Source organism: Abrus precatorius, unplaced genomic scaffold, assembly GCF_003935025.1.
Source record: "Abrus precatorius isolate BTA unplaced genomic scaffold, Abrus_2018 Scaffold5, whole genome shotgun sequence".
Classification (NCBI taxonomy): domain Eukaryota; kingdom Viridiplantae; phylum Streptophyta; class Magnoliopsida; order Fabales; family Fabaceae; genus Abrus; species Abrus precatorius.
In genome coordinates this window covers 14,816,762-14,835,284 of record NW_020874395.1, presented here as the reverse complement: position 1 = coordinate 14,835,284, position 18,523 = coordinate 14,816,762, and the positions used below count along the sequence as shown (strand labels likewise).

General features: G+C 30.3%; 3 protein-coding genes across 4 annotated transcripts; 2 read left to right on the top strand and 1 right to left on the bottom strand.

The window, feature by feature from the left end:
- Positions 1–363: 363 nt before the first annotated feature.
- Positions 364–5,246, top strand: LOC113866759 (protein DETOXIFICATION 16-like). Its single transcript, XM_027501559.1, has 8 exons — positions 364–561; positions 2,308–2,852; positions 3,238–3,324; positions 3,481–3,537; positions 3,935–4,173; positions 4,538–4,656; positions 4,987–5,073; positions 5,157–5,246. Exons 1-8 carry the CDS (start codon positions 364–366, stop codon positions 5,244–5,246), a joined length of 1,422 nt encoding a protein of 473 aa, XP_027357360.1.
- A 2,884-nt stretch (positions 5,247–8,130) lies between these two features.
- Positions 8,131–12,003, top strand: LOC113866758 (protein DETOXIFICATION 16-like). The gene is made up of 8 exons (XM_027501558.1): positions 8,131–8,328; positions 9,255–9,799; positions 10,375–10,461; positions 10,606–10,662; positions 10,818–11,056; positions 11,569–11,687; positions 11,778–11,864; positions 11,938–12,003. The coding sequence occupies exons 1-8, from the start codon at positions 8,131–8,133 to the stop codon at positions 12,001–12,003; spliced, it is 1,398 nt and encodes a 465-aa protein (XP_027357359.1).
- Positions 12,004–13,891: 1,888 nt separating this feature from the next.
- LOC113866992 (cyclin-dependent kinase D-3-like) lies at positions 13,892–18,220 on the bottom strand. 2 transcript variants are annotated; one of them, XM_027501873.1, is made up of 8 exons: positions 17,693–18,164; positions 16,840–17,138; positions 16,647–16,755; positions 16,218–16,343; positions 15,499–15,734; positions 15,217–15,415; positions 15,101–15,168; positions 13,908–14,481 (listed from the first exon to the last, which is right to left on the bottom strand). In XM_027501873.1, the coding sequence occupies exons 1-8, from the start codon at positions 17,795–17,797 to the stop codon at positions 14,436–14,438; spliced, it is 1,188 nt and encodes a 395-aa protein (XP_027357674.1). In that variant the 5' UTR covers positions 17,798–18,164; the 3' UTR covers positions 13,908–14,435. The 2 variants fall into 2 exon arrangements, with proteins under 2 accessions (XP_027357673.1, XP_027357674.1); XM_027501872.1 differs by having other exon boundaries at positions 13,892–14,481; positions 15,101–15,415; positions 17,693–18,220.
- Between the last annotated feature and the right edge of the window lie 303 nt (positions 18,221–18,523).

Genomic DNA, 18,523 nt, shown 5'->3' with positions numbered 1-18,523 from the left:
TTATTTTAAAATTTTATTTTTTCTCACTTTAATCAAAATTAAAAAATATAAATTTAAATTTAAAATTTAGTCAAGATAAGAAATAAAATAAAATTTTGATTTTGATTTTGATTTTGATTAACGTGTGGTAAAAATTAAAATTAAAATTTTGTCTTTGAGAAAATCTTAAGTACTTAAGCTAGCTGTTGCAACTTCAGAAGAACTTGGTAGAAAAACAAACAATCTCTTTTCAGCTCTTCTATCCTAAGCTGATCATCACTATGATATTGTCAAAGATATGTTTATATAGTTGATGAAGAAGGTAGAGAGAAAGAGAGGGAGGGAGGGAGAGAGAGAGAGAGAGAGAGAGAGTAGCCAAATACAATGGGCACATGGAGAAAGGAAATTTCAGGAGAAGCAAAGAAGCAGCTATGGTTGGCAGGGCCAATGGTATTTGTGTCTGTGTTTCAATACAGTTTACAAATGATATCTCTCATGTTTGTAGGCCACTTGGATGAGTTGCTTCTAGCTGCTGCTTCTTTGGCTACTTCATTTCTAAATGTCACTGGTTTCAGTGTATTGGTACGTTCACATCATTTTCTCCTTTGTTGTATGGACAAAACTTGTGTGCATTACAATTATTTTTCTTTATTAAAATCAAAGTTTCTCTTTAATAATCTGTTCACTAAAAGCAAACATTAAAAGTTAATAAAATTTCAACTTCAATTAAAACACATAACAAAACATGTGTTATTGTACCATAAGTTTTCACGAGTGTTTCATCATTTTGATGATCCCTCTAGCTAAGCTTGAATTGATGAAGATCAAGAAAGCAGATTCTGTAGAGGCTTTCAGCAGCTTGGATTGAAACCCAAGATGCTTCTTTGCCCCCCACTAATGAATAATGGATCCTGATCTTCTCCTCCTGTTATAACTGGAAAAATTTAGATTTTCTTAAGCAAATCTTAACCAAAACAAGAAAAATTGTACCTTGAGCAAATTTTACGTAAGTCACCTTCCCCAAGAGTCTCTTCTATGGAAACTCGCAGTCTCCTCAGCCAGGTGTCCGGCGAAAACTAGCAGAAACGGCGGCAACGACCCAAACTCGTAGATCCGATCACTCTTCTGAATCTCCATTCACCTCTCTATTCTCTTCGTGTACCCTTCCTTCCTCCGCTGCGTGAACGTCCCCAAAAATCTTTGCTCCGACCGAATGTTGGAGGATGGAGTTAACGGTCGGATCTCAAAACCATTGCTGATGCTGAGGAGACTGCGAGTTGGTGTAGAAGAGACTGTATTCACTGCTTAAGGTGATTTACGTAAAATTGACTTTTTTTTTACATTTTTTTTATAAGATTCGCTTAAATGAATAAACGATTATCACCATAATAACTCGGAAAAGTTAACATTTAATGAGCTATGCTACAGATCTTTGTCGGCTTGGTCCAACATGTAAGGATCACACACTTCTATATTTTTGAAGGTCAATTTCTTGGGATGTTGAATTTGGTCATTCTAGCTTTCTAAATTCCTATTCACTCCTTCTATGATATATTAAATTATACATTTATCTTTGATATTTTAATACCCTCTTTTCTTATATTTTTTTCTTTTTACATTTTATTACTCTTACAATCTCTCTTTTATTTTAATTACATTGTCCAGCACATATGTCACACCAAATGTGTCTCACACAATTATTTTTCCTAAAACATATAGCATGTTTGGTTAAGATTGATTTTGAATACATAATCGTTTTTTCCAGCATTTTCAAGAATTTAACAAAAATAAATAATTATTTCTCTAAAATAAGTTGAATCAAACACACACTTTCCTTGAACATAATTATAATTGGACTTGAATAAAAGTTAATAAAATAAATAAAGTGAACCCACACAAGATAGGCATGCATTATGAAAAGACAAAAAAATTGCAAAATAAAATAATTCAACAATCCTCCTTGGAGATTCATGCTCCCTATTTGGGCCTCCCCCCTTTCATCATTAAAAAGTTACACATAAAGTTCTCATAATATTAAAAATTTTAATTCTAAGTAATATTTTGGTTTAAGTACCACTCTACCAGGAACAAAGGGGTGTTATGTTTGACAGCTAGATAATTTAGCATTACTCTGATAAATGTTAGGGAGATTTATTGAACTTTGATATTGAACAAAAAAATGTCAATGAAGGTCAACCTCTAGATGAAATATAAAATTTCAAATGACTTTTGTAGTTTATATGTATTTATGCAAATATTTGTTCATCTAGATCAGCATTGCTCCATACAATAAGTACTATTTGTGGCTTATGTTGATTGTTCATACAGATAGGTATGTCAAGCGCATTGGACACATTTTGTGGTCAATCATATGGAGCACAGCAGTATCATATGGTTGGAATACACATGCAGAGAGCCATAGTGGTAACCATGCTTGTTACTATGCCCGTGACCATTATTTGGGCATTCTTGAAACCAATTCTAGTCGTTCTTCATCAAGACAAAACAATCGCAGCACAAGCTCAACTATATGCACGTTACTTGATTCCAAGCCTTTCTGCCAATGCTCTTCTTCGGTGCTTTGTCAAGTTTCTTCAAACACAAAACAATGTGTTTCTTTTGTTTCTGGCCACTGGATTCACCACCTTAACACATGTCCTTTTATGTTGGCTTTTGGTTCTAAAATTTAAGCTTGGCATCAAAGGAGCTGCCATTGCATTTTGCATTTCAAATTGGATTAACACAGTACTACTAGCACTTTACATCAAGTTCTCCGCTTCCTGCAAAAGCACTTGGACTGGGTTCTCAAGGGAATGTTTGCATAACATCCCTCAATTTCTCAGGCTTGCTTTTCCTTCAACACTCATGGTCTGGTATGAAATTTGTTATTAGAGTGAAATTGACTTCTATAGAAAGATAATAAAAACTTTTACTCAAAGTATGAGTAATTTTTTAGTACTCCCTTAATACATACTCAGTTGACAATAAGACTCATAATTCAACAGTTTTCTTTTATTTGTTATCTCAAAAAAATGTAACTTGGGAGAAAATAACTAATGCCAGGTGTTAGTGATTTTAATGGAAGAAGTATATACTTTGGAGTACTGAAAATTTTTCATAAAGTAATTACTATGCCTCTCCATCATGAAATATATATGCCTGAGAAAAACTCATTTTTATTTCTTGTGACTCTAAATGTGAATAACCAATGTTTATAAGATGATCTAATTGCTGCTATGGTGTAATACCCTGTTGCAGGTTAGAACAATGGACGTTTCAGCTAATGGTGCTACTAGCTGGTGCTCTTCCTAATCCAAAATTGCAAACCTCAGTGCTTTCTATCTGGTTAGTTACTTGGTGATTTGGCTAAGGTGTTAGAGCTATGCTATTGTATGTTATGGATTTTATATGGCTGTACATTTATCTTTCTCTTTTGGATGCACTATTTTCTTGCTTTGTATTCAACTATTCATTGACCAATTGCACTTTTCTCATCCTCAGCTTTAATACAACTGGTCTGTTATGGATGATACCCCTTGGAGTTAGTGCTGCTTCAAGGTTCGTCTTTGATGCTGACCTTGCTGCTTATAGTTAATCATGATCAGAAAATGTGGTTGCTATTCCACACATGGAGAAATATGAGCATTTGATTAAGCGTGCATTATAATACATAGGTTAATTGAGCTCTAATATAATAATTTCTTTTTAAATGATAACTTATGTCATAAATTTAATCATGAAATTTATTGGATTAAGCTGAAAATAATTTATTTTGATAAATTATACCAAGAAGGTTATTAAAATAAGTTGCAAAGAGCTCACGAGAGCAGAAGTTATTCAATAGTTCCTAACTCTATCACCAAAAAATAGATATTGCAATCACATGTACTATACTTTTTTATGCTAATGTTGATTTAATGTGTCTTCTTACATTTTATATGTTTCCATTCAACAGTACAAGGATCTCAAATGAACTTGGAGCTGGCCGTGCAAAAGGTGCATATTTAGCTGTCAAAGTCACCTTATTATTGGCCTTCATAGTTGGGGCTTTAGGATTTACTCTCCTTATGGTGACAAGGAACATTTGGGGCCATATTTTTACCGATGTACCAGAAGTAGTCCGTTATGTGGCATCCTTGACACCGATTCTTGCATGCTCTGTCTTTGTAGATTCAATTCAAACAGCATTATCAGGTATTGAATACAACCACTCAATGAATTTCAAGAAACATCATTTTTTTTCCCCTTATCTTAATGAGTTAAAATAGAGATAATGCAATTAATTAAACCGCAAAATATAAAATGCCAATGATAAACTGTCTTCTAATTCTAAGAACATTATACGTGACAGATTGAAGATAAAATAGTAAAGATCTGTGTAACAAATAAAATACCAATGAACTTTTAGATGTATGAGGAAAAGGATGAATTTCCCTTTATTGCCTTCAAAGAAAAGGCATTAGCATTATCATGTATGTATTGTCTAAAACGGAAAAAAAAAATAGCATTAGAATGTCAATGACCTTTATTATTATTAATTCTTTGAGTTGTGAAAAAGGTGTTGCCAGAGGATGTGGTTGGCAGAAGTTTGGTGCATTTGTCAATCTTGGATCTTACTATCTCTTGGGTGCTCCTTTAGCAATTGTGCTAGCATTTGTCCTCAAAATGAAAGGAAAGGTAAGATTTAATTTGACAATTTGGTATCATTTTTTGAGAGTAAATTACATTCACACCCTATGAGATTTAATAAATTTTTGCACATTACTTCAACCTCTCATGACACATAATTGCATAAGAAATCAAAGTTGTGATTTGAGTAATTGAGAAGGGTATACTGTATTATGTTGTGGAAGTTTATGTAGGATGAAAAAGAGAAACATTATAGAATAAAATTTCATTAAACTTCAAGAGGTGTGAATGTAATCTACCTTTTTTCTTGATTAGTATAGTAACCAAGCTCAATTGAAGCTAGTGCTTTTAAAATAGTTAGACATTTCATAAACACAGGGGCTCCTTTTTGGGATTGTGCTTGCACTTATTATGCAAGTGGTGTGTTTTCTTGTGGTCACCTTTCGCACCAATTGGGACAAAGAAGTAAGTTCTCATGTCTTCAATTCACTATTGTTTTCTACTTTGAATCATAATAATAGCAATAATGCAATATCTTCATTCATCAGGCAAACAAAGCAGTAAAAAGAGTAAGAGACAATGGAGTCCAAGATGATGCAAATGCTTTGCCAAGTCACCAAAATGGAAATCTTTGGTAGTTGGAGAGTAATTGTACTTAGATAGTGCTGATTCCTCAGCATCCATTACCATACAACCAAAAGCATTGTTGTAAATTGTGGCTTTGTACATTTATTTAGAATATAAAATAGAAACAAAGTTTCATAGTCAACTCAAAATTTAAACAGTGGTCTCAAATTTGAATTTTGGTTAAGTATTTAAAAAGATAATTCTTTTACTCTGTGATTTTACCCTCTCAAGAAGAATGGTATAAACAAAAATCAATATTTATAATTTGTCAAAATCAAATCGATAACTAAATTAACGAAAAGAATAATTTATAATTAAATTTTGTTAATCTCAATTTTTAGTACTGAGTTTAATAATTCACAAATAAAAAAATTTTATGAAAAAATACCTAATTATTGTATTGAAATTATAAAAATATAATAAATATTTTTTTAACAAAATATTATTATTATTAACTATTTTTAAGAGCTGAGTTTAACAAAACACTTTACAATTTAATAATTCAAATTTCGTATATGAATGTTTAATGTTACTTTTATAAAATTTTAATATTTTTTAATAACAATTAACATATTAATCTCTTTATTTTATTTTATTTTGCTATAGAATTTTAAATGTTTCTTGTAAAAATATATGAAAAAAATTTCTTATAAAAATAAATAATTAAATAATAATTTTTAAAAATATTTATTTTAAAAATAAAAAATATTTTTAAATATTTAAATTTTAAGGATTGAAATTAACCTAACGATGCCAAAAGTGTGTGAGTGAGCATTGAAGCATTCGCCCGGGGAATATTGCATTAATTGAATGACAATAAATAATTATAAAAAATAAAGTGCTGCCACCAAAAGTTCGACCACATTAATAATTGTTGGACCGTTATAATTCACTTTTTTATTACTACTGTTTTTCAACATTTCACAAATCTCAAAACAATGTTTTCTTTTTCTTTTTCTTTTTTTCTTCTGCATATGTATGAATATTGACTAAGAAATAAATGAACAATTATTATACAACTATAAAAATTATTTAATATCTTTTAAATTATTAAAATTTTAATAAATTATTAATATTATTTCATTTAATTGTATTAAAATTTATAATTTTTAATAAAATATATTATATATAAGTTATTTTCACGTGTAGCTATACACTTTTGAAAAGTTGTTATGACTGTACATTAAAAAAATACTTTTTTTAAGTTTTGTTTGTTCAAAGTAAAAAATAATAAATAAAATAAGTATAGAAAAATTTAAAAGAAAGAGATATGACTTAAGTAAGGTAGTTTATGTATTTATAATATTATTTTTAATTAAAACTTTATTTTGATAATTTGTACATTAAAAATGAACATCAATAATTGACACATTATTAAAACATAATTTTAATTTAAAAAAAGACTGTGATAATAACTGAAGAATAATATCTAAATTTTATCTTGAAGTAAAATATTTTCTATTTAAATTTTAAAATAAAAAAATCATGTAAGGTTTAAAAAAATATATTACTTGAAGAAAAATAGAGATTAAAAAAATACGTTAAGACATTAAATTTAACTATCAGCCTAAATAATGTTGACACTAACTGTATGAGGGAGGTAATAAATGCTCCTTAAGTCCTTTTGTTTTCAGAGATATTAATTGTTAAATCTTTTATAATTTTTTATTCTCAAATTTATATTTACAAAATATTTATTTATTATTTGTATAATTAAATATTTTATTTAATTATTTAAGAAATATATTTTACATAATTATAATATTAATATTTAAGAGACATTTTATAATTTTTATAAAATATTTATCATTTTTTTTATTTATCTTTAATTAGTAGAGTTTATAGAAAATCAACAAGGACAGATGTTAATTATTCAATTTGATTTAATAATATTAATTGAGAGTAAAATGATTATAATATAATATTTTAAATTTTTTTAAAGAATAACTCACTTTAATTATTTTTATTAATTTGGGTAATTTAAATAAAAATATCCTATAAAAATATTAAAAAAAATGTATACATTAATTCAACTATTTAATACAATAAATATTTTTAAAATATAATTAAATTTTTATTAATTTTAATAAATCACTATAAATCAATCATTTAGTTTTCTTTAAAAATGAAAAGGAATAATATTATTAAAACATAAAATAATTAAAAATGTTTAACAAATTCTATTAAATATTCTTTTTGAAGACACTGGAAAGTGAATCATTTTGGACATTTGGTAAGTCAAATATATGACATACTTAAATTCTGAACCTAACTGTAATAAGATTTGCAGAGTCAAAAAGAGTAATGCCAATGAGATACAAACACTGTTATGCAGTCTGCAATTAATGTCTTCTCAAAAATAGATATTTCTAATCCCACCAAAAGTTCCATGGCCACGTTTCCATGCAAAAAACCCTTAATATACTATTACATATCTTAACATTTAATAGTTTTAATATATTTTTATCATAATTTTTAATAAAAATATATCTATTATTTCATACTAAACACCCTCATAAAGGCTCTCTCTCTCTCTCTATATATATAAAATGAGAATGGTATTTCATGTGAAAATAAAAAATAAAAATTATGCAACTATTTAAAGTATCATATAACATTTTTTACATTTTAATATAGCTATATTTGGACAAGACATTGATTAACCAGATCACTAAATAATAAATTTTTTATTAGAAATTATGTTCAAATGCATTAAAATACATATAATGTATTTTTTTAATATTAATCATTTATAATAAAAACATGCAGTCAAACTTTACTCTTCTCATATTCTTACATAAAAAAGTCATTAAATGATATCTTCACTTTACACACATATATAGACACATAGCAAGTATTGAAACTAGTGGTCTTTGAGGGTTGAGCAAGAAATCAATGGGCATATGGAAAAAGGAAATTGTAGAAGAAGCAAAGAAACAACTATGGCTGGCAGGGCCTATGATATGTGTCTGTGTGTTTCAGAACAGTTTACAAATGATATCTGTTATGTTTGTAGGCCATTTGGATGAGCTTTTTCTGGCTGGTGCTTCTTTGGCTACTTCATTTGTCAATGTTACTGGTTTCCATGTGTTGGTATGTTCTTTCATGTTTTAGTTACCATAACTTCCAAGAATCAACGTGTGAGATTCATCTATGAATCTTTGCATTACAAAACCAGTAATTCTTGTATGAATACAATCTTCTGCACAATCAATCTAAAAATTATTAAAATAGTGATAGAGTGTATCATAAATTATGCTAAAAGTATTTTAATGTGGATAAACACCAATTTGACTTATAATAATTTTAGTTCTTATCTTTACAAAAGTTTTACTTTAATATTTTATAACGACATTCATTTCAGTCACTTTTAAACAAATTGATTAAAAAAATAAAGTAAGAAATATGGATTCTAATATTGGACATTTTTTTAATACTTTTTTCTCAAACAAGAAAAATATAAAAATAGTATACATTTTTCTTAAGTAAAAATATAATTATTCGAGTAAAGAAGAGGACAATAGCTTTCTGGAAATTCTTGAGAAGTTTTATTAGTTTTGGTCTGATTTTCCAATTACTTCTTTTACACGGGAAAACAGGAAACAACATCAGCAGCACTCTGTATTTGCCCTTTGGCTTGAATTAAAAATCAAAATCAATATTTAAAAAAAAAATCGAAAGCATTTGCAAAGAATTTAAATAGACAATTTGAGATATCAAGAATCTCACTTGATAAACATGTTTTTTTTTTCTTTTAAAAAAATAATGCCTTGACAAATGAACTCTATAATTCTTCTTGATTCTTAAATCTAAAGAAATCATGGTTGTTGTTATTATTGTTGAAGTTTTGTTTACATTTTATTTAATTAACACTTTTTGTTCCAAGTAACTTGAACATATTAGATTTATCAATATAGTCATACAATTTTAAATGTCTTATACATAATCGTTATTCTACATCTATTTGCTTCTTATGAGACTACTCTATCTTACTCATGTTTATGGTAAATTTCATTTAGATGGGTATGTCAAGCGCACTAGACACATTATGTGGTCAAGCATATGGAGCACAGCAATATCACATGGTTGGGGTACACACCCAAGGAGCCATGTTGGTTAGCACCCTTGTTACTCTCCCTGTGTCCATTATTTGGGTATACTTAAGCCCAATTCTAGTTGTTCTTCATCAAGACAAAGCAATTGCATCACAAGCTCAGCTATATGCACGTTACTTGATTCCAAGCCTTTCTGCCAACGCTCTTTTACGGTGCATTATTAAGTTCCTTCAAACCCAAAACATAGTATTTCCTATGGTGCTAGCCACTGGTCTTACTACAATGTTACACTTCTTTCTATGTTGGGCTTTGGTTCTAAAATTTGGGCTTGGTATGAAAGGAGCTGCCATTGCAACTTGCATTTCAAATTGGTTTAATACCATACTATTGGCGCTTTATATATGGCTCTCCCCTTTATGCAAAAGAACTTGGAATGGTTTCTCAAAGGAATCATTGCATAAAATCCCTCAATTTCTCAGACTTGCTTTTCCTTCAGCACTCATGGTCTGGTATGATTGGCTTCTGAACCAAAATTGACTTCCATTATACAATGATTAGTTCAAATGAAAGGGGGAAATTTTTTTTAATGATTTGGTTCACAAGAAGTAAGGGAAGAGGGAAAGTAAACATTTACTATCGTATATTTAATATTGTTAAATATACCCATTAAGTTAAAGATAATTTTGTTTAATTTATACAAAAAATTATTTTTCCTCCAAATCTTCACTTTTGCAGAGGAGCTAAAGTTGAGTAAACAGAGAATTTTTACCTAAAAAAGCAACCATTAATCCTTTAATATCATCTTTTTTGTCATTAATTAGGTCCTTGAAGCACAATACAAAAACGGCTCTAATAACTGTTGAAGCTTCAATTTGACTCCACTATAAATAGAGGACTAATGTAATATATTTTGGGTATATTTTTGGAGGATTAAAATAAGCATTTACTTTAATCAATATAGCTCTTTGCACTATGTGATATAGATTATTTGCAAAAACTAATATCCTTTCCTTGTGACTCCTAAGTGAAATGACCAATGCTGGGAAGTTCTAATTGTTTCTTATAATGTACCACAATGGTGCAGCTTAGAAACATGGACATTTGAACTTATGGTGCTTTTGTCTGGTGCACTTCCAAATGCAAAATTGCAAACTTCAGTACTGTCTATATGGTTAGTTTTCAATTAACATCTTAAAGGCTATGCTCCTGTATGTTCTAGATTTCATATAGCATGATATTATAGTTATCTCTTTCTCATGTGAACACACCATTTTCTTCCCTTGTCAATGTCTAACTATACTTTTTTCATTCTCAGCCTCAATACAGCTGGTATAGTTTGGATGATACCATTTGGAGTTAGTGCTGCTGGAAGGTCAATCTTTCATGCTGAACTATACTGCTTATATTCTTTAGAATCCCAACCGGATTAAAAAAAAAATTTGCATGCTATCATCATAAGTAATTTTGTATGTCTTTTATGCTACTATAAATCATAACAAGTCTCATTTACATGTTTCCATTTAACAGTACAAGGATCTCAAATGAACTAGGGGCTGGCTATCCAAAAGCTGCATATTTAGCTGTCAAAGTGACCTTATTGTTGGCCTTCATAGTGGGACTACTAGAATTTGCTTCCCTAATGCTGGTATGGAAAGTTTGGGGTCGTGCTTTTACCAATGTACATGAAGTGGTTGCATATGTGACTTCCATGATGCCAATTCTTGCAAGCGCTGCCGTCATAGATTCAATTCAAACGGCATTCCAAGGTATTGAATGAAAGCATTCAATGAGATCCAAAATTTTTTTACCCTTTTTCCTCATTGATTGGCCATTCGATTCAATTGGTTTTAGGAGGGGGGGGTCTGATCAGATTTGATCACTCTTCTCATTTTACTATCTAACTAGTATATCCAATCCAATATAAATTATTTTAGATTAGATTGGTTCTTTATAGCATGTTTGGATTCACGTTTGAATGAACATAAATCCATTTACTTCAACGCTACTTATTATAACTTCTACATTGGATCCATGTTTACAGGTTTTTGAACGTGTTTTCAAACACGCACTTAGTATTTTCTATTTATTCATATTTTTATTTTCTTTTTCTATTTGATTTTTGCTGTTGACACTGAATTGACTTTATTTATAAAGAACCTACTGGTAGAGTTACACACGAGAGAGAATGCTATTGGAATGCAGTAACTTTAAAATTTATTAAGGAACCTTGGTGTTTATCTGCATATGTGAATTTTGCTAATGCTTTAAATGTTAACAGGTGTTGCCAGAGGATGTGGTTGGCAGAAGCTTGGTGCATATGTGAATCTTGGATCTTATTATCTCTTGGGTGTTCCTTTTGCAGTTGTGTCAGCTTTTGTCCTCCACATGAAGGGACAGGTAAGATTTAACCATTTTGTTATTATGTTCCTATTCTAAACTTGCTCAACTTAAGGTACTAGTGATTATGTTAATTCTTCATAAATGTAGGGGCTATATTTGGGGATTGTATTAGCACTTATTGTGCAAGTGGTGTGTTTTCTTTTGGTTACCTTACGCACCAATTGGGAGAAAGAAGTAAGTTCTATCATCAACTCAGTTATGTTACCAACTTTAGATCTTCATATATAGTAGTGTCTTCATGGTTCAGGCAAATAAGGCAGCAAAAAGAGTAGGAGGCAATGGAGTCCAAGTTGAGGCACTTCCGGGTGACTAATATTGTTATACTACTTGATACTTGAACACTCTTTATTCTAGTTTTACCTTTCGAATAATGCTGATTATATGCATCCGAAACTCAGCATCAAAGTGCTTTTATAGCAGAACAATAACCTTAGCATGCAGTAACAAAACAGAAATTGGTGCTGGAATTTTGTATCTAATGAAGTAGGATTTAATTTCCTTTGAAGTGAGAATTAGACTTGTTTAAGTTAATGGCGCAGTTTGGATAAACTTTTAAAGGGGTTTATTAAATAATTTTTTATAAATTAAAAATTATTTATAATTTTTTATTTTTTGATAATTTTTTTTAACTTCTCTAAAATTTAAAATGATAAATTGTTTCTAGTTTATAAAAGAAATTTTATATATTTTTTATTCTAATTGTTTTTCTTATAAAAGACTTTTCTAAAAGTTTATTCAAATTGAACTTAAATCTAACAGTATGCTTCGTGAAAGATTATGTTAATTTAGTTAAGAATATAAAAATTGAGTTTGCTTTAGAAAGAAAAATGATAAACTTTTACTTAACATGTTAAGATTAATAACAAGACAATAACAAAATTCGTATATATAATTAGTAATATTACAATTAACAAAATTGTTAAAACTTTGTTAATTTTTAGATCAGCTATTATAATTTATTATTTTTCTATCAAATATAATCTTCACTTGGTTAGCTATTGTTATTTTCTATAACATTAAAAGATTAATAATGTTTAGATAGTTGGGTATAAATAATATTTCAATTTTCAACAAAAGAAAGGTTAGGATACATTATTTGAATTATTCTTTCTAATACTTTTCCTTAATTATTAAAAATTATTAGATGAACTATAAAAGTATGAGTAAAAATTATTAAATTGAAAGTGAGACCCATATAATTTTAATAATTTTTAATAAATTTTAGATTACAATAAAAAAATATTATAACATTTTTCTTCAGATAAAGGTAAAACATATCAGATCTTTAACATTTTTATAACACTGTATTGTTAACTGAATTTAATGTGTAAGTCATATCAAAGAAAAAAAATCATAATTTATAAAATTTTCTATGCCTGATCATAGTGTTTTAATTTCTCCTTCCCTTCTTGCTTTTATTTATATAAAAAATTTAACTGAATTGAGTCCCAAGAACTCATTAGGACTTGGACATACTTCTTCAAGGCTCAAAAAGCACATACAAATCACCTGCCCACTAATGAGATCCTCATATAAGCAATGAAATTTAAACTAACATCCTTATAAAATATATATTCATTCTTCATTGACTTCTTTTTTTCTCCCATCTCTATTGAAGTCGTGTTTAGCTTGCCTATTAAGTTTTTATTCTCCACATAAAAACTTCCTCTAATTAACTTGAATAGAATCTCTCTTTTTCAAAATTATTTATTAAAAGATCACTTTTATTTTTAAAAACCCTTTTTTATATTTGAGTCTGATTCACCCTCTCTTTTTTATGACGAGAAAAACTTGAAAGAAAATTACAAATACTATCAAAGAACCGGCATTTATTTTCATAGAAAAGAATGTCAGTTAAATGACATACATTTTTAAGGAATCAATATTGTTTTTTACTTAACTTCCTGAAAGTACTTTTGACAAAAAAATGCGATTATTTTCCAAAATTAATCTGTACCCAAACATGCATAGCAGCATCTCCATCCATAACTGTAATTTCATTACCAGAACAACATCAGTGATGTTTCAGAAATGAAAACTATAAAGGTTAGCACATAATCAGACAACTCACACAAGGTCTGAAGTTATAAAAAGTGGCAATTAGCAAACACTAAAATGAATGTGAAATTCAGTAGCTTGTTTAAACAAAAATTCAATTAAGATTATGCAAGTAAAAAACAAAATTTGACAAACATGCAATGCATACAATCAGCCAAAATCAATCACCTTGTCAACAAATAATTTTGTTCAGTACACAAAGTTATACACTCAAAAGTGTAAACAATAATTTTCTCTTTATGTTCAATAACAAATCAGTGTTAAAATTCAGTTTTACTACCCAATAACTACTTTTTCAAGCGTTGGATACACCGCAAGGGCTCAAGAAAATGCCCTCACTCAATCAAGGCCTTTCGTGGACTGATACAAGTTCTCTCAAATGCAAAGAGCAAAAATCAAGAACAACGGGATCCAAACCAGAATGTGATTACTATAATTTTTATTTTTTTTCTATGATAGTTACTTTTAAGTCTCTGAACTATGATTCAAGTGAGAAGCTATCAGCTGTCACTGCTACTTCTTCCTTTAAACATCAACATATTCATTAGTGGCTTCATGCGCAGAGAGAGAGAGAGAGAGAGAGAAATAAGGACTGAAATACAAGCGCAACGCTGATTCACAGAATTTTCTCAAGTGTATCAGACCCCTTGTATCGAAGCACCTGTCATAGAGTATTCGTTCTGGCTGCTAGAATTCTAGATCTAATTTTCTTTTTAAATGTGATCTGTCAGCACTGCAGAACAAAGAGAGAGAATTAAATAACATCATTTATAAGTAACAATTAAAAGACAACAAAAAATTGGCACACTCTTGCATTATTCAACTCTATCAAAAAGACGAAATTGTATTTTATATTTCCATTTGGTTGTAAGATGAGACTCCTGAAGAATTTCATTATAGAAAATAAGCATATTAAACACCTTAGACTAAAAAATTTGAGTCTCCAAAATCCTAGTCAGACCGAAGATCGTAAATCAACATGTTTCAATAGTTTGGTATAAATTGCCACCCAAGCAATATAGTAAAGCACTATGGTACACTATCCAACAGTACTGTCGCTTTCACATAGCTCCACCATTTAAATTTAGCATAATTTTATACTCAACCTGTAGATTCCATTTGGTTCACAGCATCACCTTCAAAAAATTAGTCACAATCTAAAACGTACAAAAGCACACAGTATAAAGCCTTGCTTATCTTCTTTTAACCTTTACAACATTATTGACAGATTGATGGTTCAATAAGCAAACCACACTATGTGTTATCTAGCTTTTACGTTTGACACACTTAAAATTACAAAACAAAACTATTGGGCACTTTGAAATGATAGAAGGATCAACATTCTTTTTTACCTGGTAATTGTAGGTCTATTTGGAGGTTTTAATCCAAAAAGAGAAAAATCTAGCGACATTGGTGCTGGCTCATTCTTGCCTGTATTATCACCAACTGCCTGTCTGACATTACCAACATTGTCATCAAATCTATCTCCATGCAAAGAATTGCTTTCAGACCCATCACGCCCCGGCATCACTCTCCTAGACTTTCTTGGAGGTGACAAGACAGTAGGACCATCATTTGAATTTAAATCTGAGACCCCAGATTCCCGCTTAGGGGCAGGTCTTGGAAGCTTCTCAGGATCTGTGGGCAGAGGCACTGAAGAAAAGTACCTAAAGTGTAATAGGAGAGATTAAACCAGGGAAAAAGAAAGGAAAGAAACTGTTTTTCTTAACAGGATGATTACACTTCATACCTGTGCTCTAATGCCTGCTGCACTGAAATTCTAACTTTTGGATCATATGCAAACATCTTTGACAACAAATCTAAAGCATCATCACTCGCCATTGGAAATAAAGAACGCAAAGGTGGGGAAGGAACAAATTGGTATTCAACATAATCAGGAAGGTAAACCATATCAGGCCACTGAGAAGGTGATGGCGTTCCAAATGCTGCGAAAATCTTTCCTAATTGATCAATATCACTTGAACCCTACCAAATGATAAAAATAAATTCATGAAATCAACAGAAGGAGGATGCCCAAGTGCACAGAAGCAAATGAATAAAATCAATCAATGACACAGAAGACATTAACACATTTAAAAGTATAAAAGAAAAACTGCAACATTAAAAAATTTTAGAACATGAATGACATCTACATGATTAGAAATTATAATAGAAAAATAAGTACATAAAATTATATACCACAACAGGAATAAGATGGAAGCCAAAATTAGTAGTCAATAATGTCCATAAACACCATAGCCAACAGCTTCTGAGTTAATCCCAGTTCAGTAAAACAGTTTTGATGGGTTTATTCAGACTTCAATTTGAACTAGACGAGAAAGTTAAATAGTTAAGACGAGCAATAAATGGTCAACTGTTAAGAAAAAATCTGTCTATTCCAGAACATCAACAATTAGTTATTTACTGTAAAATAATCCATACATAACCAGCATCATTATATTCGTTTACCTGCAGAAAGGGTCGACGAAGAAGAAGTTCAGCAAATATACAAGCTGCAGCCCAAACATCTACCCCTGGACCATACTGCTTGGTACCAAACAATAGTTCAGGTGCTCTATACCACCGAGCAAACACCTGTTCATGTATTAAATGACAACTGCACAGATCAATTGAGAGAAAGTGAAAATTAAAAAGTACAAACATAAGGATGAAACATGTTATGCAGAAGCTAACATAAGGAAAATTTACCGGTTTTGTTGAAAGAGAATCTAAAGAAAGTAGGATAATTAACCAAATGATTTGAGTTTTAAATCTGAGTTTACTCACAAAGCTTAGTTTAGTCAGAAGAAATGAGCTCATTTCCAGAGTTCTCTAATGGTAGGAGCTAACTCCCGCATATTTAAAGAATTTACATAGTATATACACAAAGAAGCAAACCTGATGAGTGAACCTGCGATCTGGGCTTCCAAATATCCGTGCTAAACCAAAATCTGCAAGTTTCAGCTGTCCATTAGGTCCTATCAGCAAGTTATTTGGCTTCATATCCCTGAAAATACATAAAGAAACTTTTGAGCTCAGAACTAAAAGCAAATAACAATTATGTAATGACCAAATCAGCATTGCAATCTACCTGTGCAACACCCATTTCTTGTGGCAATAAGCAAGGCCTTTTAGCGTCATTTGAAGGAAAGATTTTATGTCGCCAGGTGAAAGAACAATATTTCGGTCTCGTATAACAGCTTCAAGGTCTGTCTCCATAAATTCAAACACAAGATGCAAATTCCCTTTATGCGGGAATGCATCAATCAACTCAATAATGTTTGGATCTTTGAGCTCTTTAAGCAGTTTAATTTCTCTAAGAGCTGTAAAATTGACCCCTTCTTTCTGCTTGCCAAGCCGGATCTTCTTAATTGCAACTGTCTGCCCTGTCTGTCCATGCAATGAATTCACTTTTACAAGGACCACGAGATAACTATAGTACTACTAATACTAATGTACTACCATCGTCATAATTGAATAAAAGGACAGCTCGTGAAGACATGTGCACAACCATATATCTCCTTAGTACAAACAAATAGTAACCACCACCACCAAAAAAATAAAAAGAAAGAAACCAGAACACTCCATTGTAAGTTATAAGAACAGTACATAGCAGTACGAAACTCATGTTTAACCAATATAAAATGCATATAAGTAAACACTCCCTTCCCACATTACTGCAAGGCTCTACATGAAACTGTATTTTCCTCTAATTCACAGGTTTCCTTAACCCCACTTTCCCACTTTTAATATAAGATATTGAAACTCCTCTTTTAAGTTCCAAATTTTATTCGGACTCAATCCTCACAACACACACAAAAAAAACATTTTTTTTACTGAAAACTCCTCATAATTTTGTTCATAACTGTTTTTTCCTTTTTCTTCTTGAAGCAAAAAAAAAAAACAAAATACAACAAGTTAACAGCAGAAGAAGAAAAAGTTACCTGGGTATCAATGGCTTTGTATACGACACCATAGGTACCTTCACCAAGCACCTCACGCTTGAGATACCTATCAGCTACTTTCTTGCACGGATCAAGTTCTGCCATTTTCTCCCCAAAATTGGACGTGTGATGCAATTAAACTATCAACCACAGGTTAACAAAATTGACAATTTACAAGAGGGTCACCTGCAAATGGCTAGGGTTTACAAGGGGGAATTCGGTAATCTACCAATTGCAGTTGAAATTCAGCTGAAAAACTGAGAATTTACAATTGAGTCATTCTGGGAAAGCCTCATCGAAGAAAAAGGGTTATTTTGCCCACTGTGGAGTGTGAGGGTAGAGAGAGAGAGAGAAACGGTGCAGAGAAAGAGCGTAGAGAGAGAGAGAGAGAGGTAACGGCTACACCTTCTTCATTGAGAATTGTTGTACAAACGTGCTTAAAGTTAAAGGGGTTTATGTTTGGTTTATGAAGAATTAAAAACAAGAAAGTGAAGCAGCGCTAGCAAAAGGATGAAATATTTGTTTTTCAAAATCTATTCTCCTTTAACACTTTATATTTCAGAATTTTGATTGTGTGGTGTTAAATTGTGCTACTTTGCATTTGAAATACAAAATTCAGAATTTTAATTTAAACTAATAATTTTTTTCATACATGTTGTATTATATAAAATTAAATTAAAGAGATAACATTTTAAAATTAAAAATGAAATGACAGAAAATTTAAATTGATATTAAATTAAACATTAATTGTAAAAAAAATCTTTAATTTATTAAAATATTGAGACATGTAAAAAAAGCTTATGTGAAGTTTATTTGAGTCTATAAAAATAA